This window comes from Thalassophryne amazonica, chromosome 6, assembly GCF_902500255.1.
Source record: "Thalassophryne amazonica chromosome 6, fThaAma1.1, whole genome shotgun sequence".
Lineage (NCBI taxonomy): Eukaryota > Metazoa > Chordata > Actinopteri > Batrachoidiformes > Batrachoididae > Thalassophryne > Thalassophryne amazonica.
The window spans coordinates 126,185,714-126,205,381 of record NC_047108.1 but is presented as its reverse complement, the minus strand read 5'-3'; the positions used below and the strand labels follow the sequence as shown (position 1 = coordinate 126,205,381).

Genomic DNA, 19,668 nt, shown 5'->3' with positions numbered 1-19,668 from the left:
CAAAGCAGTATTGCTTTTTCCATTCATATGGTACATCAAAGTTAACCACCATCGAATCACTTAATCCTCATTACCCGTTTTGTTAAACTGGTAAATTGCAAGATGATAGCATTAATTATTTTTGAGTTATTGCTTACACAAGCGGGCTGGAGGGCAGAGATGGACAAACCCACTCAGCCTGATCAGCCGCTTGAGTTTCTGTGATTGTAGAAGCGCCGGTTTTAATTAAGTACGAATGAAAACCATTCCTGTTCGAAGCACAATGGAAATGTTTTGTATCTGACGAAATCAGCTCCGTGTCAGTTTATCCACTCGAGACAAGTGCGCGCGCGCCTCCGCCCACTGCACGCGCAGACAGTCACCGACAGCACAGCGCAGGATGACCGACGTTATCCCGCTCCAGCCCGTCCGACGACCCAAAAGACACGACAGCAAACACAAACATGGGTAAGGTGTTTCGAAGGGGAAACGTGTCTTTAAATGTTCCATGAATCTTTGGGGCGTTTGGCTCGTCAGCTCGCGCCGCCCCGGTTATCCGGTTAGCCGCTAACATTTCACACAAAACGGAGCGGTATTGTGTCGATAACGAGGTGTTTTTAAGCGAAGAGAATTGGAAAATGGGAATAAAATAAAGCTCGAATCAAGCGTTTGGACGCCGTTAAAACATAATGCGAGGGGTCTTTTGTAGTTTAGGAGGAGATTCGTTCTTGTTCCGGAGCTAGTTTGGAGCAAGTGCATGTGACGCCCATCATGTCAATATTTACTGCTTTTGACTGAATGTCCGTGTTTGTCAGAAAGCAGAAATGCGGCATGACACCTAAAGGGCCGTGTTCTCATTTAAATGCATTGTCTTTCAAATGATTTGTAATGTGTGTTTTGAAGAGCAGACGGAGACAGGCCTCGTCGGTTTGTGGTGGACACACACACACACACACACACCCCGTGTGTGTTGAAATTCAGCCTGTTCTGGTGATGACATCACCTCCTGGAATAAACACAAAAGAGTTAAGCGTTTAACCATTAAACTAATCCAAACTTCTACTAGTGAAGATCAACTGTTATCATTTGCCATCAGTTGATTGACCTTATTTTGTTCAATCCCATATTTTAAAAGAAGAACATTTCTCAGAAGACAACAACATGTCTTTGAAATGAATTATATTGACAATAAAAAAAATAGTCTGGAAGCAGAAGTATTGCTAAAATTTCCAAAGTCATACATGTCAACCCCTTTGAGGGTCCACCTGTATAACCAAGTGATAAAATCCACAAAATCAACACAAAATCCTTATAACCTCCTAAATCGCACCAAAATCATTTTTTTTACAGTACACACAACCGCATAGTGGTATCACATAACTGGGGTTTTGTCCACATATTAATAACTAACACCAGGGATCTCCATGGGCTTTTTTATGGTGGAAGTACTCCACAGTTAAATCCTCTTTCTCCACAGAAAATTGCTTGCTGTCAATAAAATCAATGTCTGCAAGTACATTGTAGGTATTTTGTACAAACTCAGTATATTTCCCATAAATGTAGTGTCACACAGCTGTTCTATTTTTACAGAAACAAGAACTCACAGAGTAACAGATCACTGCTCCTAACAATCTTTGGCCCTACCATCTGAGACTGCTCTGCCCTTCGATTGGATATTGGAAAACCATGTGACTGTGAACCGATTCCTATTGGACGCTCACATTGTGCACGTCATCACACAGCTTATATGAGGAGTACAAAGATAGTGGATGGTTGGCCAAAAGTCCACGCTGAGTTAAGAAAAACAACAGTAAAAAAATAAATTTACAACAGAAAACCCTGAATATCCGTAAGATTTTATTTGTACGTCCGTATGACTCTGAAAATCGGAACACTCTCCATAGCCGGTGTTGCAGACTGAATGCCCCCCCCCTTACAGATTGGTCTGCCTCGCCTTCATTGCGCATGTGTCATTTCGGAGCATCAGCAGCAATTTACAGATTATCACCTCTTTTCTGCTTAAAACTGCACTCCAGTCATCTGCAGTGTTGTTGAAAGTAACTTTGACAAGTTACTTTTTTAGTTACTTTTTTTGTTGCTTTATACAGGTGCTTTATGCAGTTACTTCATTAGCAGCTTTATGCAATTACTTTATTAGAATCTGCAGAAAACTTGCAACTAATAAGTAATGTAACTAATCAATCAATCAATCAATTTTTTTATATAGCGCCAAATCACAACAAACAGTTGCCCCAAGGCGCTGTATATTGTAAGGCAAGGCCATACAATAATTATGTAAAACCCCAACGGTCAAAACGACCCCCTGTGAGCAAGCACTTGGCTACAGTGGGAAGGAAAAACTCCCTTTTAACAGGAAGAAACCTCCAGCAGAACCAGGCTCAGGGAGGGGCAGTCTTCTGCTGGGACTGGTTGGGGCTGAGGGAGAGAACCAAGAAAAAGACATGCTGTGGAGGGGAGCAGAGATCGATCACTAATGATTAAATGCAGAGTGGTGCATACAGAGCAAAAAGAGAAAGAAACAGTGCATCATGGGAACCCCCCAGCAGTCTACGTCTATAGCAGCATAACTAAGGGATGGTTCAGGGTCACCTGATCCAGCCCTAACTATAAGCTTTAGCAAAAAGGAAAGTTTTAAGCCTAATCTTAAAAGTAGAGAGGGTGTCTGTCTCCCTGATCTGAATTGGGAGCTGGTTCCACAGGAGAGGAGCCTGAAAGCTGAAGGCTCTGCCTCCCATTCTACTCTTACAAACCCTAGGAACTACAAGTAAGCCTGCAGTCTGAGAGCGAAGCACTCTATTGGGGTGATATGGTACTACGAGGTCCCTAAGATAAGATGGGACCTGATTATTCAAAACCTTATAAGTAAGAAGAAGAATTTTAAATTCTATTCTAGAATTAACAGGAAGCCAATGAAGAGAGGCCAATATGGGTGAGATATGCTCTCTCCTTCTAGTCCCCGTCAGTACTCTAGCTGCAGCATTTTGAATTAACTGAAGGCTTTTTAGGGAACTTTTAGGACAACCTGATAATAATGAATTACAATAGTCCAGCCTAGAGGAAATAAATGCATGAATTAGTTTTTCAGCATCACTCTGAGACAAGACCTTTCTGATTTTAGAGATATTGCGTAAATGCAAAAAAGCCGTCCTACATATTTGTTTAATATGCGCTTTGAATGACATATCCTGATCAAAAATGACTCCAAGATTTCTCACAGTATTACTAGAGGTCAGGGTAATGCCATCCAGAGTAAGGATCTGGTTAGACACCATGTTTCTAAGATTTGTGGGGCCAAGTACAATAACTTCAGTTTTATCTGAGTTTAAAAGCAGGAAATTAGAGGTCATCCATGTCTTTATGTCTGTAAGACAATCCTGCAGTTTAGCTAATTGGTGTGTGTCCTCTGGCTTCATGGATAGATAAAGCTGGGTATCATCTGCGTAACAATGAAAATTTAAGCAATACCGTCTAATAATACTGCCTAAGGGAAGCATGTATAAAGTAAATAAAATTGGTCCTAGCACAGAACCTTGTGGAACTCCATAATTAACTTTAGTCTGTGAGAAGATTCCCCATTTACATGAACAAATTGTAATCTATTAGACAAATACGATTCAACCACCGCAGCGCAGTGCCTTTAATACCTATGGCATGCTCTAATCTCTGTAATAAAATTTTATGGTCAACAGTATCAAAAGCAGCACTGAGGTCTAACAGAACAAGCACAGAGATGAGTCCACTGTCCGAGCCATAAGAAGATCATTTGTAACCTTCACTAATGCTGTTTCTGTACTATGATGAATTCTAAAACCTGACTGAAACTCTTCAAATAGACCATTCCTCTGCAGATGATCAGTTAGCTGTTTTACAACTACCCTTTCAAGAATTTTTGAGAGAAAAGGAAGGTTGGAGATTGGCCTATAATTAGCTAAGATAGCTGGGTCAAGTGATGGCTTTTTAAGTAATGGTTTAATTACTGCCACCTTAAAAGCCTGTGGTACATAGCCAACTAACAAAGATAGATTGATCATATTTAAGATCGAAGCATTAAATCATGGTAGGGCTTCCTTGAGCAGCCTGGTAGGAATGGGGGTCTAATAAACATGTTGATGGTTTGGATGAAGTAACTAATGAGAATAACTCAGACAGAACAATCGGAGAGAAAGAGTCTAACCAAATACCGGCATCACTGAAAGCAGCCAAAGATAACGATACGTCTTTGGGATGGTTATGCGTATTTTTTCTCTAATAGTTAAAATTTTGTTAGCAAAGAAAGTCATGAAGTCATTACTAGTTAAAGTTAATGGAATACTCAGCTCAATAGAGCTCTGACTCTTTGTCAGCCTGGCTACAGTGCTGAAAAGAAACCTGGGGTTGTTCTTATTTTCTTCAATTATGATGAGTAGAAAGATGTCCTAGCTTTACGGAGGGCTTTTTTATAGAGCAACAAACTCTTTTTTCCAGGCTAAGTGAAGATCTTCTAAATTAGTGAGACGCCATTTCCTCTCCAACTTACGGGTTATCTGCTTTAAGCTACGAGTTTGTGAGTTATACCACGGAGTCAGACACTTCTGATTTAAAGCTCTCTTTTTCAGAGGAGCTACAGCATCCAAAGTTGTCTTCAATGAGGATGTAAAACTATTGACGAGATACTCTATCTCCCTTACAGAGTTTAGGTAGCTACTCTGCACTGTGTTGGTATATGGCATTAGAGAACATAAAGAAGGAATCATATCCTTAAACCTAGTTACAGCGCTTTCTGAAAGACTTCTAGTGTAATGAAACTTATTCCCCACTGCTGGGTAGTCCATCAGAGTAAATGTAAATGTTATTAAGAAATGATCAGACAGAAGGGAGTTTTCAGGGAATACTGTTAAGTCTTCTATTTCCATACCATAAGTCAGAACAAGATCTAAGATATGATTAAGTGGTGGGTGGACTCATTTACTTTTTGAGCAAAGCCAATAGAGTCTAATAATAGATTAAATGCAGTGTTGAGGCTGTCATTCTCAGCATCTGTGTGGATGTTAAAATCGCCCACTATAATTATCTTAGCTGAGCTAAGCACTAAGTCAGACAAAAGGTCTGAAAATTCACAGAGAAACTCACAGTAACGACCAGGTGGACGATAGATAATAACAAATAAAACTGGTTTTTGGGACTTCCAATTTGGATGGACAAGACTAAGAGACAAGCTTTCAAATGAATTAAAGCTCTGTCTGGGTTTTGGATTAATTAATAAGCTGGAATGGAAGATTGCTGCTAATCCTCCGCCCCGGCCCGTGCTACGAGCATTCTGACAGTTAGTGTGACTCGGGGGTGTTGACTCATTTAAACTAACATATTCATCCTGCTGTAACCAGGTTTCTGTTAGGCAGAATAAATCAATATGTTGATCAATTATTATATCATTTACCAACAGGGACTTAGAAGAGAGAGACCTAATGTTTAATAGACCACATTTAACTGTTTTAGTTTGTGGTGCAGTTGAAGGTGCTATATTATTTTTTCTTTTTGAATTTTTATGCTTAAATAGATTTTGCTGGTATTGGTAGTCTGGGAGCAGGCACCGTCTCTACGGGGATGGGGTAATGAGGGGATTGGCAGGGGGAGAGAAGCTGCAGAGAGGTGTGTAAGACTACAACTCTGCTTCCTGGTCCCAACCCTGGATAGTCACGGTTTGGAGGATTTAAGAAAATTGGCCAGATTTCTAGAAATGAGAGCTGCTCCATCCAAAGTGGGATGGATGCCGTCTCTCCTAACAAGACCAGGTTTTCCCCAGAAGCTTTGCCAATTATCTATGAAGCCCACCTCATTTTTTGGACACCACTCAGACAGCCAGCAATTCAAGGAGAACATGCGGCTAAACATGTCACTCCCGGTCCGATTGGGGAGGGGCCCAGAGAAAACTACAGAGTCCGACATTGTTTTTGCAAAGTTACACACCGATTTAATGTTAATTTTAGTGACCTCCGATTGGCGTAACCGGGTGTCATTACTGCCGACGTGAATTACAATCTTACCAAATTTACGCTTAGCCTTAGCCAGCAGTTTCAAATTCCTTCAATGTCGCCTGCTCTGGCCCCCGGAAGACAATTGACTATGGTTGCTGGTGTCGCTAACTTCACATTTCTCAAAACAGAGTCGCCAATAACCAGAGTTTGATCCTCGGCGGGTGTGTCGTCGAGTGGGAAAAAACGGTTAGAGATGTGAACGGGTTGGCGGTGTACACGGGGCTTCTGTTTAGGGCTACGCTTCCTCCTCACAGTCACCCAGTCGGCCTGCTTTCCCGGCTGCTCGGGATCTGCCAGGGGGTAACTAACGGCGGCTAAGCTACCTTGGTCCGCACCAACTACAGGGGCCTGGCTAGCTGTAGAATTTTCCACGGTGCGGAGCCGAGTCTCCAATTCGCCCAGCCTGGCCTCCAAAGCTACGAATAAGCTAATAAGGTAACAAGTAATCTAACTTGGTTACTTGTAAGATTGAGCAATCAGAAAAGTAACTAATCAGCAAAGTAACTAATAGTTACTTTTCTGAGTACTAAATCTTAAAAATAACCAAATTAGATTATGAGTAACTTTATTAATTACATTCAGCAGCTGCCGACAAGGTGTCCGCAGCTGCTAATGAAGTAAATGTAAGAAGTAACTGTAAAATATAACTGTATAGATTAACTAATGAAGTAACTTTCCAAACTTACTTTCCCCAACACTGATCATCTGTCTCACCAACAGATCTCTGAAGCTTTTGTACAATCATTTCCACATAAATTCAGCATTATTTTTTAATAAAAGATGCGCCATCGATTAGAGCGCAACACCAGCGTGTCTGAGACTGACTCTGTGAGTCTGACTCTACACCCAAACCAATCAAAGGGAATACGTGGTTATTAACCATCGGATGACCAAGTGAAACCTCTTAAATCTTTCTAAAGTTGGTTTTAAGCAGAAATGAGGCGATAACTTGTTAATCGCTGCTAACTCTCCGAAATGCTAATAAATTGTACTGTATTTGTTGTCTTTTTGCAACACTGGCTATCAATTCACCCTATTCAGGTTTCAAATCCCATGAAATCTTGTAAGATCTCAGAGAGGTGGCTGTCACTGAGATGTATATTATGTTGTATTTTATTATTTTTTATACATTATTATGTATATGATATTTGTATATATTATTGTTAAACTGTTATTGAATCAGTTCCAAAAATTAAACCCTGCTCCTTATTCTAATCCTAACCCATTTTAAGATAAAACTGGAATGAATAACTCTGCCAAGGTCACATATTGCTTAAAACTAGGGATGAAACCATGCATTGTGAATCATGATAATCCTATTGTGAAGCCTGGATCAAATTATACTTTTTTGAAAATTAGTACAGCACACTTTAATGAGAATTTTCAGGATTTTTCTTGAATGCCAGGATTTGTAGGATGATCTGGGCGAAGTATTCCTGACTTTTTTCATGCATCTGCTTGGCTACTAGATTAAAGCCTTATAATGGGTCTAATTTTACTGAGAACCCAGAGATTCCTAAGTCTAAACCATTGACAATAAAACTAGAGTGAATACCTCTGCCAAGGTCACGTTACTTAAATCTAGTGTAAACGGTACATTATGAATCCTGGTAATCTTATCATGCAGCCTGTATTGAATTTTATTTTATTTTATTTTTTGGAAATTAGTACTTATCTCACAGGCATGAGAATTTTCAGGATTTGCCCTGAATTCTGGAATTTTTAAAGTGATCTGGACAAGGTATTCCTGACTTTTTTTCAAGTGTTTGCTTGGCTGCCAAAATAAGCCTCAAGAGCAGCTAAAAAAATCAGCCACGAGGGCCCAAAACATGGAAAGTGACATCTTGCCGATTTCAATTAAATTTGGTGTATGCACAGTATTTGGCTAGTGTATAACTATCACACAATATTTTAACATAGCCTTCACTGGTTGCTATGGTAACCAGTCTTGTATTTGTAGGCTAAAATGTGCCATTTTACAGATGTGAAACAATGACGAAATAGGTGTTTTTCAGAGCATATTAAATGTGAGAACATTCGATGACAAACTTTTACCACATAAGTATCAAGCAGCACATCTGTCCTTGTCAGAAAAGTTCATTTTTTTGTGAAAGAAGTCAATAATTTGGAAATTAGAATTTATTTGTGAGAACATGAATTTGTTATGCAACAAAAGTTAAAAAAAACATGCTGTGCAATAATGTAAATTGCGAACCATGCCTGTGGTCTATCGTTAATACAAAGACAAGCATTTAATTTTACCATATATGTAAAAAAATAAAATCCAATCGCATTACAAGGAATACTTGTCAGGAAGCCAAGCAAAATTACAAATCTGCTGCCATTTCTAGTGTGCCCTGCAGTCGAATTTCATCAACATTTTACGTGTTTGTCATTCTGGCGGAAAACGTCACAGCTGCCAGGCTAGCTAGAGGATTGAAACTTAATGAAATAAGTTTGTTTTTATGTTTTCAAGTCAACTAATTTCTTGACAAGACAGACAGACAGCTTTGTAACATTGTCTCAAGTTGTCATGTCAACTTCAACTTTTTTTATCAACTTTTTTTTATATAGCGCCAGATCACAACAGACAGTTGCCCCAAGGCGCTCTATATTGTAAGGCAAGGCCATACAATAATTATGAAAAACCCCAACGGTCAAAACGACCTCCTGTGAGCAAGCACTTGGCTACAGTGGGAAGGAAAAACTCCCCTTTAACAGGAAGAAACCTCCAGCAGAACCAGGCTCAGGGAGGGGCAGTCTTCTGCTGAGACTGGTTGGGGCTGAGGGAGAGAACCAGGAAAAAGACATGCTGTGGAGGGGAGCAGAGATCGATCACTAATGATTAAATGCAGAGTGATGCATACAAAGCAAAAAGAGAAAGAAACAGTGCATCATGGGAACCCCCCCACAGTCTACGTCTAAAGCAGCATAACCAAGGGATGGTCCAGGGTCACCTGATCCAGCCCTAACTATAAGCCTTAGCAAAAGGAAAGTTTTAAGCCTAATCTTAAAAGTAGAGAGGATATCTGTCTCCCTGATCTGAATTGGGAGCTGGTTCCACAGGAGAGGAGCCTGAAAGCTGAAGGCTCTGCCTCCCATTCTACTCTTGCAAACCCTAGGAACTACGAGTAAGCCTGCAGTCTGAGAGCGAAGCGCTCTAATGGGGTAATATGGTACTACAGTACCTTATTAACATGGTCTACTGGAGTCATTCTTAAAATGTGGTATGATGACAGGGGCTGAGGATGATTCGCACATTCTCAGGGTCACATTAATTTCACCGTTTTCAGTGACTGTGGTCATTTTCCTGGTTTTTGAATACATGGCTATATTTGTCTGACACGTATTGGCACATAATAACATATGCAACATCTTTTGAATATATCAACATGGTCCTCAGTGGTCATTGTTTCTATGTGATAAAATAACAGTGTGCATGGATAATCCACACATATGCAATGGTCCCATCAATTTTACACTTTTCAATGCTCTCATGCAATTTCCCATCACTTGAAAATAAAGTCACATTCATGTGAAACATATAGGCACTTAATAATAAAGGCAACATGATATTTGCATGGTCTACAGGGGTCACACTCGAAATGAGATATGATGATAAGGCCTATAGATGATCTGCAAATATGCAGTGATCTGGTGAATTTGACCATTTTCACCATATTGCCAAAATCTCAGTTACTTAAAAAAAGGGTCACATCTTCTAAAACCATGCCACTTTATATAGAAGGCAACAATTTTTAATTATACACCCATGGTCTACGGACAAGGTTGGGTAGGATTACTTTGAAATGTAATCAGATTACAAGTAATCCAAATGTATGTCCATACATACATGTAATCGTACCCAACCTTGTCTACAGGAGGGTATTTTTAAATTTCATATGATGAGAAGGGTATTGTTATAATCTGAAGACAAGTGTCAACTAAACTTTGCTGTTTTTGCTCTTTTTGCTTTGTTTGAAAATTGGAACATTTTGTACTTTTCACAGATTCACCCAGCATCCAATGCGATTGGATTTTATTTGATAAATGTCAAGCTGAGATATCCCTCTTCAAAATATAAATACATAAAATAGCCAGTCATGGTTTGCATAGTGACAATAGGCAGAGCAATATTGCGAATATTTAGTTTTTTTCACATTTCTGAAATAGGAGGTAACTTCAGCGTAAAAGACACACTCTACTGGTGGTTGGCTCTCACTGCGGTATTGTATCACTTCCTGTTCCGGAGCACAGCAGTGTTTTTCTGTATCTGTTAGCTGTTTAATCTGCGCAGTTAGATTGATCTAGTTATCTAGATTACGATTTGTTTCCCAGTGTAATCTTTACGTGCCTTAACTAAAGCACTCCTTCTGCTGAATCACCTCTAAATTATTTACACATTATTCACTTTGCGTGTTTTTAGGAATCTGCTAGCTTAGCGTAGCTACTAGCTCTTAGCCGATTTAGCATGGCAGCTTCTCCTGTCTCTCCTGCACTTTTCTGCTCTGGGTGTGAAATGTTTAGTTATTCCTCGGCCTCCTTTAGCAGTAATGATACTTGTAATAAGTGTAGCTTATTCGTAGCTTTGGAGGCCAGGCTGGGCGAATTGGAGACTCGGCTCCGCACCGTGGAAAATTCTACAGCTAGCCAGGCCCCTGTATTCGGTGCGGACCAAGGTAACTTAGCCGCCGTTAGTTACCCCCTGGCAGATCCCGAGCAGCCGGGAAAGCAGGCTGACTGGGTGACTGTGAGGAGGAAGCGTAGCCCTAAACAGAAGCCCCGTGTACACCGCCAACCCGTTCACATCTCTAACCGTTTTTCCCCACTCGGCGACACACCCGCCGAGGATCAAACTCTGGTTATTGGCGACTCTGTTTTGCGAAATGTGAAGTTAGCGACACCAGCAACCATAGTCAATTGTCTTCCGGGGGCCAGAGCAGGCGACATTGAAGGAAATTTGAAACTGCTAGCTAAGGCTAAGCGTAAATTTGGTAAGATTGTAATTCACGTCGGCAGTAATGACACCCGGTTACGCCAATCGGAGGTCACTAAAATTAACATTGAATCGGTGTGTAACTTTGCAAAAACAATGTCGGACTCTGTAGTTTTCTCTGGGCCCCTCCCCAATCGGACCGGGAGTGACATGTTTAGCCACATGTTCTCCTTGAATTGCTGGCTGTCTGAGTGGTGTCCAAAAAATGAGTTGGGCTTCATAGATAATTGGCAAAGCTTCTGGGGAAAACCTGGTCTTGTTAGGAGAGACGGCATCCATCCCACTTTGAATGGAGCAGCTCTCATTTCTAGAAATCTGGCCAATTTTCTTAAATCCTCCAAACCGTGACTATCCAGGGTTGGGACCAGGAAGCAGAGTTGTAGTCTTACACACCTCTCTGCAGCTTCTCTCCCCCTGCCATCCCCTCATTACCCCATCCCCGTAGAGACGGTGCCTGCTCCCAGACTACCAATAACCAGCAAAAATCTATTTAAGCATAAAAATTCAAAAAGAAAAAATAATATAGCACCTTCAACTGCACCACAGACTAAAACAGTTAAATGTGGTCTATTAAACATTGGGTCTCTCTCTTCTAAGTCCCTGTTGGTAAATGATATAATAATTGATCAACATATTGATTTATTCTGCCTTACAGAAACCTGGTTACAGCAGGATGAATATGTTAGTTTAAATGAGTCAACACCCCTGAGTCACACTAACTGTCAGAATGCTCGTAGCACGGGCCGAGGCGGAGGATTAGCAGCAATCTTCCATTCCAGCTTATTAATTAATCAAAACCCAGACAGAGCTTTAATTCATTTGAAAGCTTGACTCTTAGTCTTGTCCATCCAAATTGGAAGTCCCAAAAACCAGTTTTATTTATTATCTTTCGTCCACCTGGTCGTTACTGTGAGTTTCTCTGTGAATTTTCAGACCTTTTGTCTGACTTAGTGCTTAGCTCAGATAAGATAATTATAGTGGGCGATTTTAACATCCACACAGATGCTGAGAATGACAGCCTCAACACTGCATTTAATCTATTATTAGACTCTATTGGCTTTGCTCAAAAAGTAAATGAGTCCACCCACCACTTTAATCATATCTTAGATCTTGTTCTGACTTATGGTATGGAAATAGAAGACTTAACAGTATTCCCTGAAAACTCCCTTCTGTCTGATCATTTCTTAATAACATTTATATTTACTCTGATGGACTACCCAGCAGTGGGGAATAAGTTTCATTACACTAGAAGTCTTTCAGAAAGCACTGTAACTAGGTTTAAGGATATGATTCCTTCTTTATGTTCTCTAATGCCATATACCAACACAGTGCAGAGTAGCTACCTAAACTCTGTAAGTGAGATAGAGTATCTCGTCAATAGTTTTACATCCTCATTGAAGACAACTTTGGATGCTGTAGCTCCTCTAAAAAAGAGAGCTTTAAATCAGAAGTGCCTGACTCTGTGGTATAACTCACAAACTCGTAGCTTAAAGCAGATAACCCGTAAGTTGGAGAGGAAATGGCGTCTCACTAATTTAGAAGATCTTCACTTAGCCTGGAAAAAGAGTCTGTTGCTCTATAAAAAAGCCCTCCGTAAAGCTAGGACATCTTTCTACTCATCACTAATTGAAGAAAATAAGAACAACCCCAGGTTTCTTTTCAGCACTGTAGCCAGGCTGACAAAGAGTCAGAGCTCTATTGAGCTGAGTATTCCATTAACTTTAACTAGTAATGACTTCATGACTTTCTTTGCTAACAAAATTTTAACTATTAGAGAAAAAATTACTCATAACCATCCCAAAAACGTATCGTTATCTTTGGCTGCTTTCAGTGATGCCGGTATTTGGTTAGACTCTTTCTCTCCGATTGTTCTGTCTGAGTTATTTTCATTAGTTACTTCATCCATACCATCAACATGTTTATTAGACCCCATTCCTACCAGGCTGCTCAAGGAAGCCCTACCATTATTTAATGCTTCGATCTTAAATATGATCAATCTATCTTTGTTAGTTGGCTATGTACCACAGTCTTTTAAGGTGGCAGTAATTAAACCATTACTTAAAAAGCCATCACTTGACCCAGCTATCTTAGCTAATTATAGGCCAATCTCCAACCTTCCTTTTCTCTCAAAAATTCTTGAAAGGATAGTTGTAAAACAGCTAACTGATCATCTGCAGAGGAATGGTCTATTTGAAGAGTTTCAGTCAGGTTTTAGAATTTATCATAGTACAGAAACAGCATTAGTGAAGGTTACAAATGATCTTCTTATGGCCTCGGACAGTGGACTCATCTCTGTGCTTGTTCTGTTAGACTTCAGTGCTGCTTTTGATACTGTTGACCATAAAATTTTATTACAGAGATTAGAGCATGCCATAGGTATTAAAGGCACTGTGCTGCAGTGGTTTGAATCATATTTGTCTAATAGATTACAATTTGTTCATGTAAATGGGGAATCTTCTTCACAGACTAAAGTTAATTATGGAGTTCCACAAGGTTCTGTGCTAGGACCAATTTTATTCACTTTATACATGCTTCCCTTAGGCAGTATTATTAGACGGTATTGCTTAAATTTTCATTGTTACGCAGATGATACCCAGCTTTATCTATCCATGAAGCCAGAGGACACACACCAATTAGCTAAACTGCAGGATTGTCTTACAGACATAAAGACATGGATGACCTCTAATTTCCTGCTTTTAAACTCAGATAAAACTGAAGTTATTGTACTTGGCCCGACAAATCTTAGAAACATGGTGTCTAACCAGATCCTTACTCTGGATGGCATTACCCTGACCTCTAGTAATACTGTGAGAAATCTTGGAGTCATTTTTGATCAGGATATGTCATTCAAAGCGCATATTAAACAAATATGTAGGACTGCTTTTTTGCATTTACGCAATATCTCTAAAATCAGAAAGGTCTTGTCTCAGAGTGATGCTGAAAAACTAATTCATGCATTTATTTCCTCTAGGCTGGACTATTGTAATTCATTATTATCAGGTTGTCCTAAAAGTTCCCTAAAAAGCCTTCAGTTAATTCAAAATGCTGCAGCTAGAGTACTGACGGGGACTAGAAGGAGAGAGCATATCTCACCCATATTGGCCTCTCTTCATTGGCTTCCTGTTAATTCTAGAATAGAATTTAAAATTCTTCTTCTTACTTATAAGGTTTTGAATAATCAGGTCCCATCTTAACTTAGGGACCTCGTAGTACCATATCACCCCAATAGAGCGCTTCGCTCTCAGACTGCAGGCTTACTTGTAGTTCCTAGGGTTTGTAAGAGTAGAATGGGAGGCAGAGCCTTCAGCTTTTAGGCTCCTCTCCTGTGGAACCAGCTCCCAATTCAGATCAGGGAGACAGACACCCTCTCTACTTTTAAGATTAGGCTTAAAACTTTCCTTTTTGCTAAAGCTTATAGTTAGGGCTGGATCAGGTGACCCTGAACCATCCCTTAGTTATGCTGCTATAGAAGTAGACTGCTGGGGGGTTCCCATGATGCACTGTTTCTTTCTCTTTTTGCTCTGTATGCACCACTCTGCATTTAATCATTAGTGATCGATCTCTGCTCCCCTCCACAGCATGTCTTTTTCCTGGTTCTCTCCCTCAGCCCCAACCAGTCCCAGCAGAAGACTGCCCCTCCCTGAGCCTGGTTCTGCTGGAGGTTTCTTCCTGTTAAAAGGGAGTTTTTCCTTCCCACTGTAGCCAAGTGCTTGCTCACAAGGGGTCGTTTTGACCGTTGGGGTTTTACATAATTATTGTATGGCCTTGCCTTACAATATAAAGCGCCTTGGGGCAACTGTTTGTTGTGATTTGGCGCTATATAAAAAAATTGATTGATTGATTGATTGATTGTTGCGTAACAGCTCAAAGGTGCAAATATGACATATTTCTGAAATCTATAGAATCTGCTCGTTCTATTGATGTGTAAAGTTCACTTGTATGTAAAACTAATCTCTCTGTATGCTGTGTCTAAAAACGGTGAAAATGTGACTACAGCAGTATCTGTTTTTGGCCCTTTTCAGCATAGTGCGTTTCCATGGCAACCAAACTGTTTTTTTGAAAATACTGTAGGATATGCCATTTTTCCTCAAAACAAGCTGGTGTGAAAAGTTTCATTAAGAGCTGCTGACCCCGGCTTTCCGTCCCATGGCTGATTTTTCTCAGTCAGCAGCTCTTAAAATGGGTTTTAGGTCGACTTTAATGACTTAATAATTTGTCAAATAAGGAAAAGATGCCATCAAGGATTACAATTTATGCTTGAGAATAACTTTTCTTTAAAACATTTACTACAGATTACTTTCTACATAATTAGTGGGAACAGCATTGTAATTGTGTGTCATGATGTATGTTGAATTGTGAAAGGTGTATCGTGACAGCTGAGACATCATAGCCTCATTTCAACATCAGAAGCACACAGGTGTCCTTCCAGAAATGGTGGTGAGATTCAGATATTAAGTGTTATTTTTATTAGTATTTATTTTTGTAGTTTTTTGGAACATTTATATTTTACATCTTCAACTGCTTATCCACGATTGGGTCGCAGGGGCAACAGCTCCAGCAGGGGACCCCAGACTTCCCTTTCCCAGGACAAATTAACCACCTCTGACTGGGGGATCCCGAGGAGTTCCCAGGCTAGTGTGGAGATATAATAGCTCCACCTAGTCCTGGGTCTTCCCTGGTGTCTCCTCCCAGCTGGACATGCCTGGAACACCTCTCTAGGGATCAAATCAAATCAATTTTATTTATATAGCACCAAATCACAACAAACAGTTGCCCCAAGGTGCCTTATATTGTAAGGCAAGGCCATACAATAATTACGGAAAAACCCCAACGGCCAAAACGACCCCCTGTGAGCAAACACTTGGCAACAGTGGGAAGGAAAAACTCCCTTTTAACAGGAAGAAACCTCCAGCAGAACCAGGCTCAGGGAGGGGCAGTCTTCTGCTGGGAATTGGGAGCTGGTTCCACAGGAGAGGAGCCTGAAAGCTGAAGGCTCTGCCTCCCATTCTACTCTTACAAACCCTAGGAACTAGAAGTAAGCCTGCAGTCTGAGAGCGAAGCGCTCTATTGGGGTGATATGGTACTATGAGGTCCCTAAGATAAGATGGGACCTGATTATTCAAAACCTTATAAGTAAGAAGAAGAATTTTAAATTCTATTCTAGAATTAACAGGAAGCCAATGAAGAGAGGTCAATATGGGTGAGATATGCTCTCTCCTTCTAGTCCCTGTTAGCACTCTAGCTGCAGCATTTTGAATTAACTGAAGGCTTTTCAGGGAACTTTTAGGACAACCTGATAATAATGAATTACAATAGTCCAGCCTAGAGGAAATAAATACATGAATTAGTTTTTCAGCATCACTCTGAGACAAGACCTTTCTCATTTTAGAGATATTGCGCAAATGCAAAAAAGCAGTCCTACATATTTGTTTAATATGCGCATTGAATGACATATCCTGATCAAAAATGACTCCAAGATTTCTCACAGTATTACTAGAGGTCAGGGTAATGCCATCCAGAGTAAGGATCTGGTTAGACACCATGTTTCTAAGATTTGTGGGGCCAAGTACAATAACTTCAGTTTTATCTGAGTTTAAAAGCAGGAAATTAGAGGTCATCCATGTCTTTATGTCTGTAAGACAATCCTGCAGTTTAGCTAATTGGTGTGTGTCCTCTGGCTTCATGGATCGATAAAGCTGGGTATCATCTGCGTAACAATGAAAACTTAAGCAATGCCGTCTAATAATACTGCCTAAGGGAAACATGTATAAAGTGAATAAAATTGGTCCTAGCACAGAACCTTGTGGAACTCCATAATTAACTTTAGTCTGTGAAGAAGATTCCCCATTTACATGAACAAATTTTAATCTATTAGATAAATATGATTCAAACCACCGCAGCGCAGTGCCTATAATACCTATGGCATGCTCTTATCTCTGTAATAAAATTTTATGGTCAACAGTATCAAAAGCAGCACTGAGGTCTAACAGAACAAGCACAGAGATGAGTCCACTGTCTGAGGCCATAAGAAGATCATTTGTAACCTTCACTAATGCTGTTTCTGTACTATGATGAATTCTAAAACCTGACTGAAACTCTTCAAATAGACCATTCCTCTGCAGATGATCAGTTAGCTGTTTTACAACTACCCTTTCAAGAATTTTTGAGAGAAAAGGAAGGTTGGAGATTGGCCTATAATTAGCTAAGATAGCTGGGTCAAGTGATGGCTTTTTAAGTAATGGTGTAATTACTGCCACCTTAAAAGCCTGGGATAGGGATGTGACCAGGAGGCATCCTTACCAGATGCTCGAACTACCTCAGCTGGCTCCTTCCAATGCAAAGGAGTAGTGACTCTACTCTGAGCTCCTCACGAATGACTGAGCTTCTCACCCTAACTCTAAGGGAGACACCAGCCATTCTCCTGAGGAAACCCATGTCGGCCGTTTGTCCCTGCAGTCTAGTTCTTTCGGTCATGACCCAACCCTCATGACCATAGGTGAGAGTAAGAATGAAGATTGACCAGTAGATTGAGAGCTTCGTCTTTTGGCTCAGCTTTATTTTCATCATGACAGTACCGTCCCTGCTGCACCGATTCTCTGGCCAATCTTGTGCTCCATCGTCCCCTCCCTCATGAACAAGACCCCGCGATACTTCAACTCCTTCACTTGGGGCAAGACCTCATTCCTTACCTGGAGTCGGCAATCATCAGTTTCCTGCTGAGAACGATGGCCTCAAATTTAGAGGCGCTGATCCTCATCCCAGCTGCTCCACGCTCAGCTGCGAACCGACTCAGTGAGTGCTGAAGATCACAGGCCAATGAAGCCAACAGGACCACATCATCTGTAAAAGAGACCCTGAATCCTCCAAACTGAAGACCCTCCTCCCCTTTGTTTATGACTTGATATCCTGTCCATGAATATCACAAACAAGATTAGTGACAAGTTGCAGCCCTGGCGGAGGCCAACCCCCACCGGGAACGAGTCTGATTTACTGCCGAGGACCCGAGCACAGCTCTCGCTTTGTGAGTACAGAGATTGGATGGCCCTGAGAAGGGACCCCCTCACTCCATACTCCCACAGTATCTCACAGGGTACCCAGTCATACGCCTTCTCCAAGTCCACAAAACACATGGAGACTGGACGTGGATGCTCCCAGGCCCCCTCCAGGATCATTGTGAGAGTAAAGAGCTGGTCAGTTGCTCCATGGCCAGAACAGTACCCTCATTGTTCCTCTTCAATCTGAGCTTTGACTATCGGCCAAACCCTCCTTTCCAGCACCCTGGAGTACATTTTACCAAGGAGGCTGAGTAGTGTGATGGTCCCGCCACACCCAGAGCCTTCAGCATTTCTGGATGGATCTCATTAACCATTGGGGCTTTGCTACTGTGGAGTTCTTTGACCACCTCAGTAACTTACACCAGGGAAATTGATGATGATCCCCCATCAACTTCCAGCTCTGCCGCTACTACAGGGGGGTGCTCCAGTCTGATGCAGGAGTTCCTCAAAGTGCTCCTTCCAGCGCCTGATTATCACCTCAGTTGAAATCAACAGAGTCTCATCCTTACGGTATACAGCTTGGATGGTTCCCCATTTTCCTCTCCTGAGGGGCCTCATGGTTCTCCAGAAGCATCTTGATACGGACCAAAAGTCCTTCTCCGTGTTTGCTCTGATATGCTCCCACACCCACTGCTTTATCTCCCTCATTTGTTCATGGAGTCCTTGTGAACCATTCTTAGTCTGGCCCCTCGCCTGAGACCAATTTGCCACGGGAGACCCTACCAGGAGCATGGAGGCTCCAGACAACACAGCTCTCAGGTTCATAGGGACACACAAACCTCTCCCCCACAATAAGGTGATGGTTCCCGGAGAGGCATTTATTTCAACCACTTATATATTCACAGCTGTAATTTGGTCTATAATTCACCATAATTATTTTTTATTTGCTGGAAGATAAATTGTCCCTCAGACACTGACTCAGGAACACGGACCATTTCTGTATTCAGTTATCCCACCATTGCGGTATGATGGGAATCAAGGCAATGGCATCTCACATGCAACGTGAGAAACACAAGACTGCAAAATCAGTGCACCAACAGTGCCAAGTTTGTCTCACTTATGCTCTGGTTCTGCCCTTGTCTCCACTACTCTGATGCTGCCTCCGATACTGGCACCAGTGCGAGCAGATCTTCAGACAGCACTTGACTGTACAGCTTTCTCATTGTAATGCTGGTCTTAAATTTCATTCTGGCTGGTATTAAAAGAAGTCTTAAATCTGTCTTCCCTAAGCTGTAGGAATCCTGTGTTTTGGAGGAGTTATATTTACAAGATCCATGAACAGATTGAAGGACAGGGTCATTCATGTACACCCCACAGTTTTTTTTTTTTCTTCTTTTGCAGGAGTTATAATAAGACAGCTTTTCTGGGATAATGTTCAATGAACAGACAAAGCCAAAGCCTCAGACAAAGCACTGAGGGAACACAGAGCTACAGTTTGTATATAGGGAACTAAAGAAGTTGTCATTTTTGCAAAGGTTCTGCAGCCAGTTATCATTGAAGAGTTTTAATAACCAGGCTTGCACATAACTGGTGCTTGTAGAGCCTAAAAATACATGATATGTAGCAGAAAAAACATGAAAGCACTTTTCAGGAGGAAAATGGT

At 41.1% G+C, this 19,668-nt stretch overlaps 1 protein-coding gene across 2 annotated transcripts in view; it reads left to right on the top strand.

The window, feature by feature from the left end:
* Nucleotides 1-19,668, top strand: part of LOC117513070 (probable phospholipid-transporting ATPase IIA) — an 86,279-nt gene that overhangs the window by 154 nt on the left and 66,457 nt on the right. The window contains exon 2 of one of the 2 annotated variants that reach the window (XM_034173394.1): nt 374-447. In XM_034173394.1, coding sequence (XP_034029285.1) covers nt 380-447 — 68 coding nt within the window. In that variant the 5' untranslated portion in view covers nt 374-379. Of the gene's footprint in view, nt 1-237; nt 448-19,668 lie in introns of those variants that run through there. The other variant, XM_034173393.1, reaches the window with a different exon arrangement.